This window comes from Typha angustifolia, chromosome 7 (assembly GCF_048772165.1).
Source record: "Typha angustifolia cultivar Huaian chromosome 7, ASM4877216v1, whole genome shotgun sequence".
Classification (NCBI taxonomy): domain Eukaryota; kingdom Viridiplantae; phylum Streptophyta; class Magnoliopsida; order Poales; family Typhaceae; genus Typha; species Typha angustifolia.
The window spans coordinates 17,069,972-17,092,777 of record NC_133245.1 but is presented as its reverse complement, the minus strand read 5'-3'; the positions used below and the strand labels follow the sequence as shown (position 1 = coordinate 17,092,777).

The 22,806-nt window shown below is 38.9% G+C and overlaps 6 protein-coding genes across 6 annotated transcripts; 5 read left to right on the top strand and 1 right to left on the bottom strand.

Moving 5' to 3' along the window:
- Positions 1–42: 42 nt before the first annotated feature.
- Positions 43–1,455, top strand: LOC140762722 (probable signal recognition particle 43 kDa protein, chloroplastic). Its single transcript, XM_073100637.1, has one exon. It carries the CDS (start codon positions 166–168, stop codon positions 1,342–1,344), a length of 1,179 nt encoding a protein of 392 aa, XP_072956738.1. The 5' UTR covers positions 43–165; the 3' UTR covers positions 1,345–1,455.
- Positions 1,456–3,559: 2,104 nt separating this feature from the next.
- LOC140763207 (L-ascorbate oxidase homolog) lies at positions 3,560–6,697 on the top strand. The gene is made up of 8 exons (XM_073101291.1): positions 3,560–3,836; positions 3,940–4,049; positions 4,504–4,774; positions 4,873–4,975; positions 5,069–5,414; positions 5,521–5,886; positions 5,975–6,053; positions 6,128–6,697. Exons 1-8 carry the CDS (start codon positions 3,666–3,668, stop codon positions 6,344–6,346), a joined length of 1,665 nt encoding a protein of 554 aa, XP_072957392.1. The 5' UTR covers positions 3,560–3,665; the 3' UTR covers positions 6,347–6,697.
- Positions 6,698–8,965: 2,268 nt separating this feature from the next.
- Positions 8,966–11,725, top strand: LOC140762060 (GDSL esterase/lipase At5g55050-like). Its single transcript, XM_073099666.1, has 5 exons — positions 8,966–9,447; positions 9,969–10,099; positions 10,211–10,444; positions 10,535–10,784; positions 11,267–11,725. Exons 1-5 carry the CDS (start codon positions 9,171–9,173, stop codon positions 11,491–11,493), a joined length of 1,119 nt encoding a protein of 372 aa, XP_072955767.1. The 5' UTR covers positions 8,966–9,170; the 3' UTR covers positions 11,494–11,725.
- A 2,294-nt stretch (positions 11,726–14,019) lies between these two features.
- Positions 14,020–16,872, top strand: LOC140763169 (GDSL esterase/lipase At5g55050-like). Its single transcript, XM_073101240.1, has 5 exons — positions 14,020–14,305; positions 15,314–15,429; positions 15,517–15,753; positions 15,856–16,105; positions 16,475–16,872. Exons 1-5 carry the CDS (start codon positions 14,056–14,058, stop codon positions 16,717–16,719), a joined length of 1,098 nt encoding a protein of 365 aa, XP_072957341.1. The 5' UTR covers positions 14,020–14,055; the 3' UTR covers positions 16,720–16,872.
- A 1,120-nt stretch (positions 16,873–17,992) lies between these two features.
- Positions 17,993–19,905, top strand: LOC140763650 (GDSL esterase/lipase At5g55050-like). Its single transcript, XM_073101934.1, has 5 exons — positions 17,993–18,424; positions 18,693–18,832; positions 18,916–19,140; positions 19,367–19,616; positions 19,688–19,905. The coding sequence occupies exons 1-5, from the start codon at positions 18,181–18,183 to the stop codon at positions 19,903–19,905; spliced, it is 1,077 nt and encodes a 358-aa protein (XP_072958035.1). The 5' UTR covers positions 17,993–18,180.
- A 652-nt stretch (positions 19,906–20,557) lies between these two features.
- On the bottom strand, positions 20,558–22,741 carry LOC140763908 (probable rRNA-processing protein EBP2 homolog). Its single transcript, XM_073102287.1, has 2 exons — positions 22,600–22,741; positions 20,558–21,659 (listed from the first exon to the last, which is right to left on the bottom strand). The coding sequence occupies exon 2, from the start codon at positions 21,650–21,652 to the stop codon at positions 20,774–20,776; it is 879 nt and encodes a 292-aa protein (XP_072958388.1). The 5' UTR covers positions 21,653–21,659; positions 22,600–22,741; the 3' UTR covers positions 20,558–20,773.
- Between the last annotated feature and the right edge of the window lie 65 nt (positions 22,742–22,806).

Here is a 22,806-nt window from a genome sequence, read left to right as displayed (position 1 = left end):
GGTCCAACTAATTTTTGGTTAACATGACTCCAAAATTTGGGGGGGAATCCAACCCCATCCACTTCCTTATCCTATCTCGCCAAAGAGGTCTTTGCAGTCTGCTCACTCTCCGAAACCGCCCTCCTTCCCTCTTTCCCTCTCTTTTTATCAAATCTAACCCACAAAATGGACGCAATTCTCATCAATCCCTCCCTCTCCCGCCTCAAACTACCTCCCAAGACAAACTCTCCTCTCCTCTCCCTTCCCATCTCCACCACCACTCTCCAATTCCGCCAACCTCGACTTCGCACCGCTTTCGCCTTCGCCTTCCAAGACCAAATCCCGCGCTCCCAAATCCCATCCCCACTCGAACCCCAAGAAGACGACGACGACGGATCCTACGGTGAAGTGAATCGCATCATCGGCAGTCGGACCGTCCGAACGCCGATATACGGCGACGACGGCTCCGTTGCGACGACCACCGCCACGGAGTACCTCGTCGAGTGGAAGGACGGCCACGCCCCCTCCTGGGTTCCCGGATCCGGAATCGCCGCCGACGTCGTCGCCGAGTTCGAGACTCCCTGGTGGACCGCCGCCAAGAAGGCCGACGCCGCCGCCCTCTCCGCGATCCTCGCCGACGAATCAACGCTCGCACGCGACCCCGACGCTGAGGATGCCGACGGGCGGACGGCGCTCCACTTCGCCGCTGGCCTTGGCTCCGAGGAGTGCGTCCGGCTCCTCGCCGCCGCCGGGGCCGACGTGGACAGGCCGGAGCGTGCCGGAGGGGGGCTGACCCCTCTCCACGTGGCGGCAGGCTACGGGAGGCCGACGGCGGTGCGCGCGCTCCTCGAGGCAGGGGCGGATCCCGACGCGGTGGACGAGAGGGGTCGGACGGCGCTTGTGATCGTAAAGGAAGTGCTGGCTGCGACGCCGAAGGGGAACCCGGCGGCGTTCGCTAGGCGGGTGGGATTGGAGGCGGCGGCGGCGGAGCTGGAGGCGGCGGTGTACGAGTGGGGGGAGGTGGAGAGGGTGTTGGAGGGGAGGGGGAAGGGGGCGGCGAGGGAGTACTTGGTGGAGTGGAGGGATGGAGGGGAGAGGGAGTGGGTGAAGAAGGAGCTCGTGGCGGAAGATCTGGTGGCGGACTACGAGGCTGGGTTGGAGTACGGCGTCGCGGAGGCGGTGGTGGGGAAGAGGGAAGCCGCGGCGGGAGGAGAGGGGAAATTCGACTACTTGGTTAAGTGGATCGATATCGAAGAAGCCACGTGGGAGCCGGAGGAGAACGTGGATCCCGAGCTCGTGCAGGAGTTTGAACGACGACAGACCACGACGGTGAAGGAGGAAGACCAAGCTACTGCCGCAAGTTAGTGTTTAATTAATTGTGTGTTTGTTTCTTATGGTAATTTTGATTGGTTTACCCAATTTTGTAATTTGCACCACGAGTTCCTTGCTTATAAGAGATTGGCACAAATCAACAGAGGACTATGAACTTTGATCAGGAGTAATATAAAGTAATGATACTTAATTTGTGAAATATAATACCAAGTGAAAGAGATTACTATCATTAGCTTCCCATAGATTATTTGTGTGAGTCAAAGAGATTACTATCAACCGCATATTTGATGCGAATGTTTACCTTGTTGAATAGGGCTCTGTCAGTATGAACTTTGTGTTCCCCATGATGTAGTTATGCATATGTACAGCTTCTTTGGTAGCACAAACTTATTTAAGATGATAGTGTAGATTCCTTATAAGTTTACTTCTTTTTTAAAGATAGTCTCTGTAATGAAAAGTTCGCGTCACAAATTAATAAAATCTAAATAAATCAATTTAATTTGGTTGAGGATGTGTTTCTGTGTATATCTTGAGATGTTGGAAGAAGCAGAATATGAATGGAAAATAGTATTTGTTGTTGGCAATAATGTGACCAATTTTTTTTATGTTTTCTCATAAAATATTAGTAATATGATGGTACCTTGAGATGTTGGAAGAAGCAAAATATGAGTGGAAAATAGTACTTATAGTTGGCAATAATGTGACCAATTTTTCTTTATGTTTTCTCATAAAATTTTAGTAATATGATGGTAATAGTGTGATCAATTTTTATGTTTCCTCACAAAATTTTAGTAACATGAAAAACTAGATAATTATATTATTATTTTCTCAATTTATAATCACTTAGTTATTATAAAGTATGGTGTTTTTTAATCTTATATATATTCATGACCTTTTTCTCAACATATGAACATGATCTGAATTTGCAATGAGTTTTATATTTACTGTGTGCAATCTAAATAGTTAACCAAATACTTATTAAGAGATTACCATTTAATTTGGTGTCCATGTTTTCAAACTCTTTTATATAATATTTATATTTTTAGTTTGTAAAAGAAAAGTATTATTGAAGTTACAAGTTTTGTCTCACAGGTAACTATGTTTTCAACAACAGTAGGAATTAAGAGAAACAGTATGAATTGTTCACCCATATTCTCGCCCAGTATAACAATTAAATGTTCTTATATTTTTTAAAGCCCCAATAACTCCACTACTATCGAGCTTTCTTCAAATGAGAGAATAATGTAATAATACTATTATATTACTTTTAATGAATCATGTTTTACCGAACCAAGTGCATTATAAACATTGGGACAAGCAATGTATTTTTACCATTAATTTGTTCATTCTGTTAAACTCCAGTGATTATTGTTAACTATTACAATATATGGTGATTGTGTGACCCATTTATCCATTCTCAAAACCAATGCCCTCATATCTTATATTCTATTCCAACAAACATTTTAGTAGAAAAAACACTGCTATCTCCTAATTCATATTTATTATATACATACATATATATAATAAATATATTAATACAAATTAATCCTTCTGGTATACAATACAATTCAGAAATGAGCTCCAATTACATTCATATTCTCACTTCATAACCAATCATGTAATTCATGCTTTTGACTCTCCAGCACACTTATTGCAACGAGGAACTAAACCCATAGGATAAGAAGATCAGCAACACAAGCACTTTACTGCTAGGGTACCACACTCTGGTGGTAGACAAACTCCTTACTTGCCAAGCCAAAGGCAATCAACACCTTGTGTGTCATTCCACCTCCTCTACCTGCCTAAGCAACACACATGCTTTCTTTGTGAGAAAACATACACCTTCACGAAATTAGGAAGCCATTCATGTGAAGAGACATCACCATAAGCTCTCTCACAGGAAAGAAATCTCTAAGTCCACTACACATTAGTAAATTAACTTTACGCACTACTCATTTATCAAGAATAGTATATACTAATACTTTGTGCCTTCCTTCCATTATACCTTACTCAATTTGTAGACGCGCATGAGCAATGGCCAATGATTTCCATACCAAGTGGCACCAAATGCATCATCACAAGCTCACATAGATTTCAGAACTAGATACCGAAACTGCCTCCCTTTTTTTAAGTAGAGTGGGGGTATAGCTTTGCTTAATCGAGCGCATAGGTTGCTTCGTCGTTTCGTTTCCTTCACCTTCCCACGATTCATTCCTCGCAGGAGGAAATCCCCATCGTACCCCCCCCCCCCCCCCCCCCCCCCCTTCGTTTTCAAGGCCCTGGCTATAATATATCACTCACTCCTCCATCTCCATACTTACGCCCATCAACATCTCCCTCTCTTTCTTTCCCTTATGCAATTCTCCATTCCCTTTCCTCCAAAGGATATGTTTGTGAGCAGTGGAGCCCTCGTTTTGTTATGCTGTTCTTGGTTCAGCTTATTTGTTAATGGAGAGAGCCCCTATAGGTTTCTTGATTGGAATGTCACGTTTGGAGATATCTACCCTCTTGGGGTTCGCCAACGGGTGATCGATCCGCTACTCTTTGCTGTATTCTCAGTAGAATCCTGATAAAAGCCTTCTTACTTCTTACTCTTCTTTCTCTATCTGTGGTGTATCTTTGTTACAGGGGATTCTGATCAACGGGCAATTTCCAGGGCCGGATATCTACTCGGTGACCAACGATAACCTTGTCATCAACGTGCATAATAGCTTGACGGAGCCCTTCCTCATCTCATGGCAAGTTTAATTCCGATTTCCATTAGCCATTCCTAACATGAGATTTTAGACTCTAATCATTCTTCACCTAATGCACCGGGGGGCAAATTAACGAGTCAGAGTTGAGACGTGGGGGTCTGAGTTTGTTTCCCGAAGAGTAGTACTCGTAGTATTGGCGTAACGGAATTTTTAATTTACGAGTTCTATTAGGCGTATAAAAAGGCTCTTAAATCGTAACGACGCCGCATGAGACATCCACGACCGAACGGTGTATAGTCTACACGTCTTTCCCTTTTACTTTTATTTTCATTTAGTAGCTGCTAATACTGTTATGTAAAAGAAAATTAAGTAAATTAAACTTCAAAAATTATCTATTCGATAACACATAGAATATTAATTTTATGGCTTGTGTCGTGAGCCGATATGTTATATATGAATACGTAGAGTAGCATATGAACAAATATACGATAACCAGGAACGGAGTGCAGCAGAGGAAGAACTCGTGGGAGGATGGGGTGTATGGGACCAACTGCCCAATTCCAGCAGGCAAAAACTTCACGTATAATATTCAGGTTAAAGATCAGATTGGTAGCTTCTTCTACTTCCCTTCCCTCGCCTTCCACAAAGCCGCCGGTGGCTTCGGCGGCATCCGGATCCTTAGCCGGCCGCTAATTCCGGTTCCTTTCCCGGAGCCCGCCGCAGACTACACTGTGCTTATCGGCGACTGGTACAGGGCTAGCCATACGGTATGCATGCATACGTATACGGTATAATTAGTGTAGGTTGTCGTGATGAAAAGAAGTTGATGGCTTGCTTAATTTTGCTATATATGGTTGTCGATTAGGATCTGAAAGCTAGACTTGACCGAGGGAAGAGACTGCCATTCCCGGATGGCATCCTTGTTAATGGTCGAGGTCCTAATGCTGCATCTCTTACCGTTGTTTCAGGTGAGTCTTTCATAAATTCACGACGTACTTACACCCTATCTTTTCGTTGTTAATTTATTTACAACTTCGTGGCATATGACATGCATTTTGCAGGCAAGACGTATAGGCTTCGGATCTCAAACGTTGGGCTCCAAAACTCGCTCAATATCCGGATCGAAGGGCACCGGATGAAGCTAGTGGAAGTGGAGGGGATCCACACCCTTCAAAACACTTACTCCTCTCTCGACGTCCACGTCGGCCAATCCTTGTCGGTGTTGGTGACCGCCGACCAGCCATCTCGTGACTACTACGTCGCCGTTTCCACCCGTTTCACGACTCCCATCTTGACCACCACCGCCGTCCTCCACTACAGCGATTCGAGGCAGCCGGTCTCAGGGCCGCCTCCGGGTGGACCCACGGACCAGATTGGTTGGTCCCTCAATCAGGCCCGTTCATTCCGGTGAGAATTATTGCTCTCCCTTTCTAAATCCAACACAATCCTATCGCTCTTTTACAATTAAATATCATCGTCGAATAATGTATATTTGATCTGTACGATTCTGCAGGACGAACCTAACAGCAAGCGGGCCGAGACCAAATCCCCAAGGCTCGTACCACTATGGCTTGATCAACGTCACCCGGACCATTCGTCTAGCCAGCTCGGCCAGGTTGGTGAACCGCAAGCAACGCTACGCAGTGAACTCCGTGTCATTCGTGGAGGCAGACACGCCTCTAAAGCTCGCCGACCTGTACAACATCAGCGGCGTCTTCCGGCTCGGGAGCATCGCCGACAACCCCACCGGCGCAGCCGTGCACCTCGACACCTCGGTCATGCCTGCCGACTTCCGATCGTTCGTCGAGATCGTGTTCGAGAATTACGAGGGCATTGTCCAGAGCTGGCATCTTGATGGCTACAACATGTTTGTTGTGGGGTAATTAATACTTGTTGTTTCATTTTAATATAATTAAGTTTTGAGTTAGTTATACTCATGTTGTGATTAATTGCTGAGTTGTTTGCAGGATGGATGGAGGGAAATGGAGTGGAGCTAGTCGAAAGGAGTACAATCTTAATGATGCATTGCCACGTTGCACTGTCCAAGTAATTGATTCTTAAACATAAAAAATTGTGACATATAAATGCAAAGATGTGACTTGTAACTCTTCTTCCTGTAGGTATATCCGAGGTCATGGACTGCAGTTTACGTAGCCTTAGATAATGTTGGAATGTGGAACTTGAGATCTGAGTTCTGGGCTCGTAGATATCTTGGGCAGCAATTCTATATCCGAGTCTACTCTCCAGTTCATTCCGTCAGGGACGAGTTGCCTATCCCGGCGAACGCGCTTCTCTGCGGCCGGGCGGCCGGCCGACATACTCGCGCTATCAAAGCTTAGCCATGCACGCAGGAGTTGCAAGTACTTATGAGGACCATATGAACACCACCAATCAATAGGAGACAATGATGCCTTCTTGTTTCACCTCATTGCAGTTTTTAAAGGAGAGATAAGATCTAGTAAGAGTATCAAAATGTTGAGTCTAAGCTTTACTTTTATTTATTTTTTTCATCATCTCAGAAGGATGTATACGGTAATTAAACAGTTATTAATTAATTAATTAATTCACTTGGCTCACAGAAATTGGCTATCCAATAACTCCAGCAAAATAAACCAAAGTTTGAGGCTTCACTTGAGAAACAAGCCAATTTAGCCATATTATTGTATTGCTTGACATCCTTGCAATAATCATATAAGACTCAGCTGGGCTTTGATTTGTTTGGCATCCAAACTAGTCTCAGTTACATGGTAATTTCTATCAAATTCCCTGCAATGGAAGGCAAAACTGCTCATCTTCTTGCATCGCTTCTCCTCTTCTTTTTGTTTGTTCATCTTTGGAGACTCAACTACTGATGTTGGCAATAATAACTTCTTGAAAACAGGACCGTTCTAATTTGGGATGCATTAGAACTCAAGTGACACAATTAATTCTTTCTCATTACAGAAGGAGTACCTGGTACTGGGGATGCAGGTCAATTACTTAACGCAGTTAATTAAATACAATCTTATAGCAATTTTGGGCCAAGATGATGCAGAACAGCTGATCTCAAACTCAGTCTTCCTCATTCGCTCAGGAAGCAATGACATGTTTGATAACTTCAAGTCCAGTGGTCCCACTAACAGTACTCATAGAAGATAATTCACATTAAACCTTGCCTTCACTTACAAAAGCCAGTTGATGGTATTCTCCTCTCTTTTTTCTGACAATTTGCTAGTAATCCTTGTGACAATTTGCTATACAGTCTTGGAGAAAGAAGGATTGGAATGATCAGTATCCCACCCACAACCCATTGGATGCTGTCCAGCTCTGAGAAGCTTAACTCCATCTGGTGACTGTGTCCAAAACTTGAATGAGTCAGCACTGGAGTTCTACTCTGCCATAGAATAGAACCCATACTGAGATATCTCAGCTATGATCGAGCTAAAAGATTTGAAGTACTCTTCTGGGAATCCGTACGAGATGGTAGTTAATTTCTTCCAGAACCCAACTCAATTCGGTGAGTACTATACTCAAGAATTAGCTACTAGAATTGGTGATTATAATTCGGAATCCATGTTGGTCTACAGGATTTAAGGAGCTCAAGAGTGCTTGCGTGGAGCAGGGAAGTAGAATGGGGAAGCTACCTGCGTTCCAAATTCTAATTTTTGCTCAGATCCCAATGAGTACTTGTTCTGGGATTCCTATCACCCAACACAAGCAGCTCTAACGCTATTCGGTGGATCGGAGAAGTTCGTCAAAACTATCAATTTTGGACAATTGGCTGTGTGCTAATGTTAATTTAGTTTCTGCTCCATTTTATTGCATTTAAATCAAAGAAATGGAAATTAATCAGTTCCACCATTTATAGTTCAATCACTTTCAGCTCAAATTTGGTCAAATTTCAAGCAGTTATTGTATCAGATTTGAAAAATTAATTCACCTGATTTATTGGGATCGCATAATTAATCCACAGAATCATCTTGAAGATTCAGTTGATTAGTAAATTTCACAACATTATTACATTTACACTTGCTTGTTGTATGACATGCAAATATATTTACCAAAAAATATTACTAAACTATGAAAGAATTAGTCCACTCAATATTAAACTGTCATAGTAAGTGAGATCCGGCAGAGTTGTCGGCGAAACTAAAAGCTTCATCGCAACCCATGTTTATACACAGGACTACAGGAGGGAGGACTGCTGTCGTTTCGAAAATATTGCTTGTCCTTGAAGTCTTCAAGACATCACAAAAAGCTTGTCTCCAAACCTATCAAAAATGTCACTAATGTCCAAAATGCAAAAAAGTGGCTGTGCCCTGTAAAGAAACTTACAAACCATTGAGGACAAACGAGTTTGGCCCCCTTGGAAGGACTTCACGAAAGTACCCACCCTCCACTCATAGAGGCAAGGCAGCAAGGGAGCTCCTCCATTTATTACTGTCCTAGTAAAATGTAAGGTAGAAATATAATTACACAACTTTGATTGGATCTCCTTAAAAGTTTTATTTGTTACTTAATCCTTTGTAGTTTCGATCTATATGCAATCATTGGAGACCTACGATGAGATCGGAATATACTTTCATCACTACTCATTTGGTGGTTGCTTTGAAAAAGAGAGAGATAGGATAAGTTTTACAAAGAAAGCACTGACATCAGTACAAGCTAGCTAGCTAGCTCATGCAGGACTCCATAGTACTACTAATCAGGAATCAGCATGCGTGTGAGAGCGGATGATCGACCATGGTTGATGAGGATAATAACAATTAAGGCTTCACTGTTCCCTTCTTTAATCCGCTGTTCTTTAATCTTCTGTCAACTTTTGCTTTCTCGAGCTTTATCAGGTTCCCTTTTCACTTTGAACTTCTTTTTTCAGTATTATATATAGAGAGAGAAAGAAGATAGTATTAAATGCCCTCATTTTACAATGGAAAAGTGGTAGTGAGTCTCTGGAAATAGAATTAATCCTTTTCGAGTCCATTTACGACTGCCTTCAGTGAAAATTTAGTACAAATATAAAGGAAGACTGAGGGGGGTAGTCTTGTCATCTCAAGACCCATCCACTCCTCAAAGCCATTATCACTTTACTTCCTCGAACGTGGTGATCAGCCATCACTTGCTCTCTTTCTCTTTTCTTTTGCTGGCGTCGTCGTAAAAGCTCTACAATACCATATTTCTCTAGCCATGGCGTTTGCGATTAAGAAGAAGGAGAAGACAAGAGTAGTTGTTTCCTTTCTCCCATCTCTAACTCTTCTTCTCTCTAGTCTTCTTGCTTGCAGTGGTGAGCCCAGTAAAGTTCCGGCGATATACGTGTTTGGGGATTCCACGGCCGATGTCGGCAATAACAACTACCTGCCTCACGGGGCTGCCAAGGCTAATTTCCCACATTACGGCATCGACTTCCCTTTCTCCAGACCCACGGGCCGATTCAGCAACGGCTACAACGGCATCGACTTCCTGGGTAAGTCCGACTCTCGTTAATTTACTCTCGGTTTGATGGAGATAAGATGATAAAAGATAAAAAGACCAAATTGACCCAAGTTATTTGAGGGGGTAATCAATAATTTAGGCCCACAGAGTCCAGAGATGTACAGTGTCGCACGTGATATGATCCTATCATAGCATTCATTATCTGACAACCGTAGGATATGATGATTCATGAGGTACGCCAAGTTTGACATAATGTCTTTATCTTTATATTTCTAAGAATAAGAATAATAGAAGAGCAAATTAAGGAATTATTAATTCATTAGTTAGTCTTCCTTCAGTGAAGGCCTGCAATTGAAACGCCCGGCCTTTACTCTACTTGATCATGCATTTCATGTAATATAACATTTTCATTAACATACACTTAAGCCAACAATATCAATTGTGTTACAATTTGAGACTAATCTTATGTAGACATCGCATGCATATTGCAACGGTTTACGTGCCTCTGAATCTAACATGACCTTTCTCTTTTGCTGTTCATCACTTGTTCAGCTATCCATATGGGTTTCAAGAGGAGTCCTCTACCTTTCCTAGCTCTTCCAAATAGGACGAAACACTTAATTGTCAGAGGATTAAAGGGAGTAAACTTTGCTTCCGCCGGATCTGGAATTCTTGACTCAACTGTAAGGGTGGCCATTCTTCCCTAGTTTTTTTTTTTTTGGTGGTTAAGTTATGGCTAATTTTTATTTTGGAATTATTATATGCATTAGAGTAATCTAATTCAAGTATAACAGGGAAGCACCTTGAGTATGAGAAAGCAAATTCAATCTTTTGCCACAGTACAATCAAACATTATGGATCGAATTGCTAGAGAGGCTGCAGATAATGTGCTATCGAGATCCATTTTTCTTATTAGTACCGGAGGGAATGATATATTTGCTTTCTTCTCGCAAAATAACTCGCCTACAGATACTGCGAAGAAAACCTTTGTTGCTACTCTTGCCACAGAGTTTAAGGACCATGTAAAGGTAATCTCAATTTTAAATTTTGCTTCTGTTTAAAGAATGAATGATTTTAACTGACCTATTGGAGTCAACTTCATGCAAACATGATGGCAGACATTATACACTCTTGGGGCGAGGAAGTTTGGTGTTGTTGATGTTCCGCCGATTGGTTGCTGCCCGTATCCGAGAAGTCTAAACCCTACTGGTGATTGTGTTCCTGTACTAAATGAGTTGGCTCAGGGATTCAACTATGCTGTTAAAGTTCTGATGCAGAATCTTAGCTCGACCATGGAAGGTCTCAAGTACTCGATTGGGAGTTCTCATGAAGTGGTGCAAAGTATAATGAGAAACCCCGCAGCACTCGGTAACGATTCTGACAAATCTAGGGAACACCATTAGATGCATTCTGCGATCTCTTTATATTGATTTTTTTAACTTGGAAGAGTAGGATATGTCCCGAGTCTTACCAATCGGAGAGGGTTACAAGTTGGTACAAGCTAATTGCTATTTAGTCTGATATAGAATGCCTATTTAGGATTTCATATGCTATGATATACTTTTATGGAGATCAAGAGTATTATAACCAATGTCATATATACAAATCTGACATGCAGGCCACTAAAAGCAGAACATGCAATAGTTCCAACTAAGATTGCGTAGAACAAAACTTTTCATTCCAATGTTTTTTAATACGATCTCTGTATTGTTATAAGTAATGCCACAGAGCCAGGGAGAGGAGCTGCAAATGAGCAATTCACTTCTCTTACTTGATAAAACCAGCACAGATGTGTCAGGATCGATGTGTAAGAGCTGCCATTCTGAGAAGTCTTATACTATATTTTGCAGGTTATAAGGAGATCAAAACGGCCTGCTGTGGCGCTGGGAGATTCAACGGGGAGTCTGCATGCACACCGAATTCTACCTATTGTTCAAACCGGCACCAGTTCCTCTTCTGGGACTTGTTACATCCGTCTCATGCCACTTCTAAGATCGCAGCCTTGGCCTTCTATAATGGCTCACTGGCGTTTGCCAGCCCGATAAATTTCAAGCAGTTGGTGGAAGATCAAAGTTAAATTTCTTGAACTTGTCATGAGTAGGAGAAATACTATTCCATGCAAATTTGTTTTTCTATGTAGTATTGAAAGGGTTGAGATACCTATTACTTCCTTTTGTGACCAGAATGCCTCGTATGTTTGGATATACTTGGATTACTAGTTACAAGTAGATGTTTGGTGTATATCAGAGGCAAGTGTATATGTGTTGCTGTCTTGCATTTGATATGATTGTGAACGGTAAGAACAGGAACTTTTTGTTTTTGTTTTTAAAGGAATAGCCCATAGGGAAAGTTTCAATTCATTCTATGCCTGAAAGTAACATGAGAAGCCCAATTGGACTGGACCTGAAGTTTACAAATATCGAAAAGGATAGAGAAAAGAAACTTTAAAATAAAAAAAAAGGTTTTAATGAGGAGGAAAGGAGAGGAGTGGGGGCATAGCCATGGAAGACTGCAGCAAGGAGAACCCTCAGAGATGGGAGAAAGAGACTAAAGCTTTGTTTGGTCTGAGATAAAGCTCCGAAATAGATTAATTAGTCTTAATTTTTTAAAGAGTAAACTTAGTTAGATATAAAAAAAATAAAAAAAATGTTAAATTATTAAACTAGTTTAGGAGTCCTGAATCAGGAGGAGTTTCTAAACTCAAAGCAAACAAGACTTAAAATCATAGTAAAACTGTTTACTAAGGTCGATGGAAATACATCTAAAGCATTTTCAATAGTTAAAAGAGGATACAAACGCCACAATTAGGCTGATGACCCTGAGCCTATGTTCCATTTTTTCCTATGTGGAATCTTATACATTTTGTTGGTCTTATCTTACAAATTTGATTAATCTCAATATACATTTTATGTCATTGTCTTGATTATCTATCCATTAAATGGAGGGTTCCAACTAACTCTTAACTGATGTATGGAATTACTAATACATGATACGTGAACAATGTGATTAAAGCTCCATCTAATTAATCAAGGTCCACCATTCCTGAGATTATCCCCACCAGTATCACAAATCCATTTCTTTTTCTGGTAGTTAGCAGTCACAGCATTGCATTTAAATTTAAGCTATCAAACTCGACCAAGTTGACAAGAAAAGGAAAGGAAAGACGACGATCCAAGTTGGCCAAAAAGGTGGTGAATTAGTATGCGTTGTTTGGTTGAAATTTTTTTATAAATGCTGCGTTAATAGATACAGATAAATGTCTAACTTAAAAATTATTGTTTGGTTTGACGTATCAAATTTAAAAAACTGATTAGACTCCTAATGCAGAAATTTGACTTTTAGTTGAGAATAGAGTTTCAAGTCTTTTAGTTTTAAAAAATACAACAAAATACTTATAATTATAATATCAAAATAGTATTATAAAATATAACAACTAAATACTTATTTATTAGGTATATTATTATACAATATAACAAACTAAAACATGTGTTTAACAAATAAAATATTATAAAATACAATCAACCAAATAATTTATTTATTTATCTAGATACAACATCCGGATAAACATATATTTCTTAATATATATACCCTTTTAAATATAAGAAGCCAAACAGTTATGATAATTACCATCTGCAATGTAGAATTAACTCGTTACACCAATTGCTATTTCACATGATATGATAAGAAATCAACTAATTCCACAGTTAGAAGTCTTTATATCCACCACTTATAACTTTTGATCCAACTTAACGTCAAAGAAGTCGACAGAAAAATTGCAATCACACAGTTTGGCCAGGTGGGTCACATTTCTTTGAAAGGTGAAACAAACTCTATGAAAGATACATACTTCAGCACGTTTAATAAATTTTATTCATGGACTCTAATTCTATGGACTCAGGTGGTATTTTATAATACCACCACACTTATATAAAAGTGTTTATCAATCAGTTTAACGAAGATTTAACTCTTTAAGATTCTTAAGAGTATAATAGGAATGTAAAATTTTTAAAAGATATTACCGGTTGAATAGGTACTTATTAAATTTAAATATATTACTTTACACATTATTATTTTTATAATTATATTATCTTAATAATTTATGAAGTAAAAGACATATATATCCTTAACAGAGAGTAAGATATCTATATCATAATAAGGATATTGATATCTTTTTATAATTAACTTGATGAAGGTTTATTAAATTTTATCTATTTGATTATTTTTTATATTTACATATATCTCTCGTTAGTTTAAGATTAATTTAAATTAAATATAATAACACAGAGATAGAGAATAATATTTAAATTAAAGCCTATCTCTAAAAAACCAAATTTAAATAATTAATATTAAATAATATCTTCTATAGTTAAGGCATAATTATATCTAAAAGAGAGAAATCCTAACGAAAGAAAAAAAAAATTTATAATTCGAAAGTTAGACACACATAATCGAATCTTCTTAAATAATATGTCCTTTTTTTTTAATGTAATATGGTTTTAGAACCAGTACAGAACATAAAAATTGACTATTATAACGTTTAGATTAAGATTATAAATTTTAGAGAAGTATTAACATATTTGCCATTCTCTAACACTACAAATACACAAAAGGAGATGATATCTCATTCCACATAACAAAGATGGCTCTTCTAAGTTTCATTGCCATTTGCCTCTTGCCATTGGTTTTTGGATTAACGGTTGGCAACGTTAGTGAGATCAGAGTGCCTGCGATCTATGCGTTTGGGGATTCATTGTTTGATGTGGGTAATAACAATTACCTTGAATTGGCTAAACAAGATACGGCCAATTTTCCTCACAATGGCATCGATTTCCCTAATCGTATTCCAACTGGGAGGTTTAGTAATGGCTACATTGGCATTGACTTCATAGGTATCTCTCTCTCTCTCTCTCTCTCTCTCTCTCTCTCTCTCTCTCTCTCTCTCTCTCTCTCTCTCTCTCTCTTCTTTGATCTTACTGCTAATGTTTAAGGAAACATTGTGCTGTGCTGCAATATAATGAATGAATCTCGTAGAGTTATTATAGAGAATAATTAAAGAGTGCTCACCTTCAAAACTTCTTTGCTCTTCCTCCAAATTAAGGAGGAGGAGTTGGTTGTAACTACCATGGTCCTAACTAAGTACGTCGATGTTTTTGGATGCTCTATCGATTGATCATCCTAACAAGTTACATCAACGTCTCTTAATAATTAAGTCTTGTCATAATTTAGACATCTCGTTACTCAAGCTCTAAACTCCATAAACTTCAATCGATGTGTATCAAAGATACTTAAAAAGAATTAGAAGATAAATAGAATTTTAATTAATTGCTAATATCTTTGTTAATTCAAGAGCAAAGATGTTTAGAGGAACTCTTCAGTCTTCATGTCTCCTTTTTTTTTTCGTACGATTATTGATTGTACCAAATGAAGTGGTCCATATAATACTTGTGGATTTTACTAAGCAAACGAATCCAAGCAAAGGAAAAGGTTATCCTGCTTGTAATTATATAAGCATCTAATTTGTTTTTGCCTCAGTTTGAGCTGGACCAGAGGTTGATTGCTTTGCCCCAACAATGGGAGTACTGGTAGGCATAATAATTGAACGCATTTAAAACGGTTTGGATTTGTAGTGCAAGGAAATTTATGGAAAAAAAAAGTCATATATATTATAAATTATAAGTATCAACATACATGATAAAATATAGATGACAGTAAAACTTTTGAGTAATTTATAGAGGTGGTAATAGGCCGACCACCCCAATTAGATATGTCTCACTCTGGATCCAATTGGGTCAGGTGAGGTTGAATTGGGCATGTCTTGGATACTTGAATTAAACACTAAAATGTTCTTAAAAGGCAGTAACTATGAAGCTAATTTCCCCTCTTTTCCTTGTTATTAGCAAAAATCTTTGGCTTTAAGATGAGTCCACCACCATATCTTTCAATCAGACATGCAAACCAAGTGCTGAAAGGAGTAAACTTTGCTTCTGGAGGATCTGGAATACTTGACACTACCGTGAGTTACAACACTCTTCTCTGATCGGTATCCTCTTCTCTTCTCTTCTCTAACTAAATCCAATATCAACTTTCTTAAACATACTAGGGTAATGGCACCATCACATTCTCCACTCAAATCCGATACTTTGAGAAGGTAACTCGCATGCTATCTCAACATATGGAGCAGAAATCAGCTGAAACTTCTCTCTCTCAGTCTCTCTTCGTCATTAGTACGGTGAGCAACGACCTGTTCGCCTTCTTCGCCCTTACTGGAGCTACAAACGCCACGTTAAATCATAACTTCATCTCTTCTCTTGTTGATGATTTCGTAAACCATCTGAAGGTAATATATGATGAGTACATATTCCTTTTAAGTACAAACTAGATTAAAAGAAAACTTTTTAGTAACCTCGTTGTTTAATGGATCTACGTGGTGTGTATGCAGTCTCTTTACAAGCTCGGTGCAAGAAAGTTTTGGATTTCTGGAGTTGGTCAGATAGGATGCATCCCTTATCTGATGAGCAGAAACCCCTCAGGTGGCTGCTTCGATGATTTGAACCATTTGGCTCAAAGTTACGGCGAGGCTGCGAAGCGAAGATTGCGGCATCTTAGCTTGCGATTGGTAGGGATGAAGTACTCGTATTCAGATTCCTACGCCATGACGGCCGCGATCAAGGCCAATCCCCATGCTCTAGGTGAGCATTATAAGAATAAGAGTGTAGCTTTAAGCCTTTAATATTCGTGTCGTTACAAAGATCAAATGGATTAGGCTGACCCCATTAACACAAATTATCACCTTATCATGTACATATGGGTATTTATCATTATACCATCTGTTAGATTTAACTAGTCTCAAAATGAAGATCTAAAAGAAAAAAAAAGTCTACGTATATGCCTTAGCAGACAAATACAATATAGCTGTCGGATGAAATTTAACTCTCAGTGGTTTTGAGACAATAAAATACCTATACGGTAGGATGTAAATGATGAACTTCTACAAATTTTCGGACAGATAGAAAGTTCTTCGATCTTAATCGAATTGTTCTTATTGGTTTTGTTTATAGGGCTTACCGAGATCATTGGTGCATGCTGTGGAGATGGAAAATACAATGGTGAATTCCAGTGCCTACCAAAAGTTACCTACTGCTCTAATCGTGATAATTATTTTTTCTGGGATTGGTTTCACCCCACAGAAGCCGTGTATAAGTTGACAGCAATCCTGGCATATAATGGCACCTTCTCCACGCCTATAAATATCAAGCAGCTGGTTTTAATTACTGGAGCTTCGACCTCACTCTCAGACAAGTAGTTGATTTCCATTCGTTTTTTTGTTTCTAATTAAAGTCTACTTTAAGATTAAGCCAAACTTAAATAATGTTTCTCTTGTAATAAAAACAACTTGTGGGGTTGTAATGTTGTCTAATGGATGCATAATTTGCAATCAGAACAAATGCCGTTTGTGGTGGTAAAATTGGGGCAATAGAAGAAGTATCAATCTCATTATACCCCTATTTTTAAAACACTAAGAGCGTCTCCAAGGGAGGGAGGCTCCAAATATAAAGCTAAGAGCCCGATGCGTTGGATCCATATTTATTATTTAATTAATATAATATATTTTATATATATATATGTTAAATCACTTAATAAGACCTCTTAATATTATTATTTTTAATAAAAAATATATGTTTATAAAACTCTTATCGATATCTTTATAATAAGACTAATATTCAATAGTTTCACACATAATTTTAAATTACTACTTTTTAATTAAAAACATCAAAATCATATTACATAAAATAAAAATAAAATATTTAAAACAATCTAAATAATTTAATATTAGACTCATTTTAAAGATCTCGATGAGAGCATTCTAATGGTACTATTTTTGTTAAAAATTGATTAGCAAAATTAATTATAAATTCAGTTTAATTAATTAGATTATTTAATAAAGGATACGGACGGAATTTAAAATTTTAAATGAGGCTTTTGTAGGGCAAAATTGGTATTTCTAAAAGTTGTATAGTATTGGAGCTGGGCTCCAAATTTGGAGTTCCACTTTAGTTGGCTCCAAATTTGGAGCTCGAAACGGGAGCTCAGTTTGAGCTCCAAATGGGGCTCCAAATTTGGAGTTTTGGAATCCGATTGGAGATGCTCTAAGAAAGGGACTAAGTTGGTTGTATTTCCAAAGTGAAGGAATATATAATATACTTTCTAGTGCTTTGTACTCCTCGAAGATTAATAGGATTAAAATAAAATATCCTCTAAGCAATATTTGTCTTCAGCTAACCAGAGAAAGATCCTCGGAATTCATAGTCTCTGAATATTGGAATTTTTTTTGTAAATATAAAGCATATTACTTGCATATCCTTTATCCTTTTGGTGAGGAAATAACCAGAAGTAAACACAAGATTGAGCTATATGATAATATACGAAATGATCATTTAATTCTCACTCAAAGCAGCTGAAAGGTTTTTGAGTAATCAAGTCCCGAGCACAAGGTTAGAAGTAAAGAACTTTGATAACATAACTAACATTCAATTAAACAAGGAGCATGTCGGTGAGATTAATTTCTTGGTGGAGAAAGATACAAACTACCTTGTAATTAGATCAAGAACCAATGAGAGAATTTGGTGACACCTTTGTCTTACTCTCAAGTCTCAAATTCTCAATGCCTCATACTCCTCTCTATAAATAATAATGCCCGCTAATCTACCACAACACAAAAGTCAATTATTAGGAAGAATTCAGGAGAAGATCTCATAGAGCTTCAATGGCAGAGACAGTTGTTATCACTCTTCTGCTTGCATTTTGCCTGGTTGGGCTCAGTCTGCAAACAGTGCAGGCAAAAATTAATGCCATGTTTGTGTTTGGTGACTCAACTGTGGACGTAGGCAATAACAATTACTTGAACAGCACTAAGGCAAAAGCAAATTTTCCTCACTATGGAGTCGACTTCCCAAGTTCGACGGCAACCGGCAGATTCAGCAATGGCTACAACACTGCTGACCAACTAGGTATGCATTTCTTGATTCTTTTGCCACAGAATCTTCTTATACCCACAACACTGCTAAACTAACTACTGTTATTGTCATAAAAAATGGATAAAAAGAGCTAAATTCTTCCATTAGTAATGAAATATTGATGCCAAGCTCAAATTATATTGGAAGCAAGTGTATATATGTGTGTAGGCGTCTGTAATTATTTTAACTCTAAGCCATGAAAGCAAGTGTATGTATTTAAGCATACCTATAAATTAACTCGATTTTTTTTATCGATGACTAGCACAACAACTGGGTTTTCCAATGAGTCCACCACCTTTTCTCTCCCTACAAACAAAACAGAGCCTCACATCACAGATGTTTAAGGGAATAAATTTTGCATCAGGAGGTTCAGGAATCCTCTCTCATACTGGACCATTACTTGTAAGCTTGGTCTATGTTTACGGTTTTTAAGATCTTCTAGCATAACATTCAAAATCACCCTGATGTCACGATTTTTGAAACAGGCAGGAGAGGTCATACCAATGAGTATGCAAGTAAAACACTTTGCAATGGTCCGCTGTAATATGGATAAATCGAAGGGTTCATATGGAGCTTCAGATTTCCTATCCAGATCTCTCTTTTTTATCAGCAGTGGAAGCAATGACATGTTTGAGTACTCATTAAATGGCGAAGGAGACGACACTGCCTTCTTGGTCAATCTCACCTCCAGTTACAAGAATCATTTGAAGGTTTCTCTCTCCGTACATACTGTAGTTGGCCTAAAAAAATCTGATACTAAGAATATTTCTAACAGTAGATAATGCATGCTAAGATTGTAATAATTGCGTTTGGGACCAGGTATTTACAGAGCAAAAGAAACTATTAACAGCGCATATTTGTTGTATAAGTAATAAAAAGAAGATAAGGAATTCTTTTAGAGAGTAATACTCACCTGTTGTTTTAATTACACACCAGGCCTTGTATCATCTTGGAGCAAGAAAGTTTGGCATAGCGAGCGTTCCACCACTTGGGTGCTGCCCATCTCAAAGGGTAAGGAAGCCGACAGGGGAATGCTATGAAGTGTTGAACGATATATCAAGAACTTCTTATGCCGCCATAGGAGCAATGCTAAAGGAACTACAGATGGACTTGCCTGAGATGAAGTATGCTTTTGGAAACGCATACAAAATTGTGTCATATGTCCTTCAAGATCCGCAACCCCTGCGTAAGAAATTTCAACTGAAAATTTATTCATCTAGCTCCTATATATGAAGTTCATCACATCTTGTTCGACAGATTTCAAGGAGCTCAAAGTAGCTTGCTGTGGAGGACCTTACAATGGATCATATGCATGTAATCAGACACTTCCTTTATGTGCCAATCGTACAGAACATTTGTTCTGGGACTGGTTCCACCCAACACAAGCAGCTTCAGAAATGGCAGCAGAGACTCTCTTCACTGCAAACAAAAACTTTGTGACACCAATTAACTTTCAGCAACTAGCTGAACTTTGATAGCTTCTGAGGTGTTACAATAGTTCCAAATATCTTTATCATGGTATTCTATCAACAATAAACAGGGCTGATGTCTTCTGCCAAACAACACAGTCAATTCAATTTATTTGGCCATATGCCTGAAAGACATCTGATGGAACAAATAAATTTTCTTCCCATATGTAAGATTGAGTTGACTGATAGATCTTTAATAAATTAATAACATTTACGGAAGTAGAACACGAACAGAAATTACTTTTTATCATAGCATCATGATGTAATAACATGAAGGTCTCATAGCATCCATAAATAGTTCCACGATTGTTCTGAGAAATTGAAGATTACCGAATGTACGAGACTGCATACAATGTAAGAAAATGGAAAGCTGATAAAACACTGAACAATAATTTCTTATCATCCTACGTCAATTCATATCGAATTACCTTGGCAACAAGTGAGCAAAGTACAAATCGTTTGGGGCATATAGAGGGCAGGTTAACATAATATAATTTGAGGAAAGGAAAAATCATACTAGCACCATGTGAAATATCTCACGTTAAACAAGGTACAACAGAGAACCTGAATTACAATTCCCATCATTGTCACAAAATGAGTAGATCTCAAGTCATTCAGAACCCTCAATAAATTGGTAACAAAAACTTGTTGCATCTAATTAGCGAAAGACATACACTAGATAGAAGGTTTTAAAGAGTACAAGCCGATGAAGAAAAAACAAAATATTATAAGTGCATATTTTAATGTTTTCCCGCTGCATATCTCGAAGCTTAAATATGCTCCCAAAACAAAGTTAAGACTCAGCAATTCAATCTAACAAAATGAAGTTCCAAGGTTTCTTCTGTGAAGAAATGCTGCAGCAGATATTATCATATCATCTCTTTACCCTTTTGTTTTTTGGCATATCCCCCTTGTTAAAACCTTTAAAGTCATTTGTTGTCTCAGCAGTGTTCTGTTTTTTCATACCTTTCCTACCTCCATGCCCAAACTTGGACTGTTTGCGCTCCCTATTTTTCTTATTATTCTCCTGCCCCTTCTTACCTCTTTTCGCAAACCCTCCAGACCTATCACCAGGAGCCACCCCTGGCCTTCCTTTCTTTGGCCTCCCAAATCCCTCCTCTCCGTCAAAAGCCAAATCCATCTCGTTATCCTTCCCTTTTGCAAATCCACTTTGTTGCCTCTGCTTCCTCCATTTCTTAACTGACTCAATGTCCTCTTTCTTGCGCTTGGCCCTCTCCTTGGTCTTCTGGGCCTGGACTTCTTTTGCAATTTTCTTTGCCTCTCTTGCTTTTTTCCTCTCTTCAGCCTCCTCAATCTTCTTCTTTTCTGATAAGAGCTTGCCTTTCACCTTTAACATGTGAACATCTGTCTTCACCATTTCCGCATAGTAGTCTGGAGGCCTAAGAAATGGGATCCCCATTGACTGCAATTTCCCAAAGGCCTGTCGTGTGCCCTCCAATGCCTGGGTGTAAAAGGCAAGCTCACGTGTTAGATCGTCATTCACATCAATCTCTTCCGCCTGATCATGATCAATAGTGAGCTTATGAATCCATTCAACATTTTCTGGCCATGCTATATCTTCAATCTTCTCAAGAAGACCCTCTCGGTTGTATATGGCTTTCTTTGAAGGTACGGTCAGAACTTTTTCTGTTTCTATGTCTGATTCTGATTCCTCATCATTATTATCATCCATCTCATCCTCACTTATGATTTCTTTATTAAGCAAATGCCTTGTATTTTGGAGCTCAACCATTTTGAAACTGCATGAGAGACCATGTTACATCAAACTTATCAGCACTTGATTACGACAGAAGACTCCATATTTTGTGGGGGAAAAAAAGCAAATTCTAAGCTGTTAAGTGTTAAAACACATGCCACAGAATTCAAGAAAAAAGTACATTTACCTACTAGTTAATAAAACGATTAACGCTTGTTATTTTGGACATTATTATGCCGCAGCATGTCCCCCTCTCACAGTAATTTAGTTAAAAGAAAATAGTAAGCCCTGAACAACAATCACCCTCGTTGAAGCAAATGATCACAACAAATAAAACGATTGAGACCAATAAAAAGGCCCTCAGTTAACATGCTGATGAGCAGAAGATATTGCTTCAAGTTAAAAGCATTTCAATAGCAGGATGTAAAAAATATGCAAATCCAGATCAAATTGAATTTTTTATCCACTAACGTTTATTAAAACATCCAGAAAAATGCAAGTACGTTATGAAAATTAATAATAATAATTCTATAATCAATTTAGGATGTTGTCATGCCCAGATGAAATGCACTACTAACTATTGACAGACAATTTATAGGACAGGAACAGCACTACAGCCTAAGCAAAAGGGATGCTTAATTATCAAATTTTGACAAACTAACCAGCTGCTTACTGGGTTTATCGATTATAAGATATGTTTTCTAACATCATACTAAGCCAATAAAGAATCCAACACACTGCAGAAGATCCCGGCTCTATGTACTAGATTTAGACATGCCGTCACCACCCTCCGTGCATCTGTTTCAGAGCCTTATCAAGCCTCCCCTTCTCCCCCTACCCCACCAGGTCTATTGAGGGCAGAGGGGCCCGGCCGCCCACCCTCTGCCTTCACCACGGAAGGATGACGGCTTGGGTTGGCGCTGCCCCTAGATGCCACAGAGGGAAAGAGAGGGAGAGAAGAGAAGAAGGAGAGGGAGAGAGACCTTTGTCGCCGTCACCGCCCTCCGCGTATGCCGTCTCAGCCGTCGACTCTGCGTATGCCCAGAGATATCGGTCGAGAGGGCTTTAGGTTTCTGAGTTTTAGGTCGAGAGGGTTTAGATAGACCTGAGCAGTCTTCGGGTCGGGTTGCGGTCGGATCCAACTCCAATCCCCACCAAGCGGCAAGCGGCCTATTATTATTATTATCATT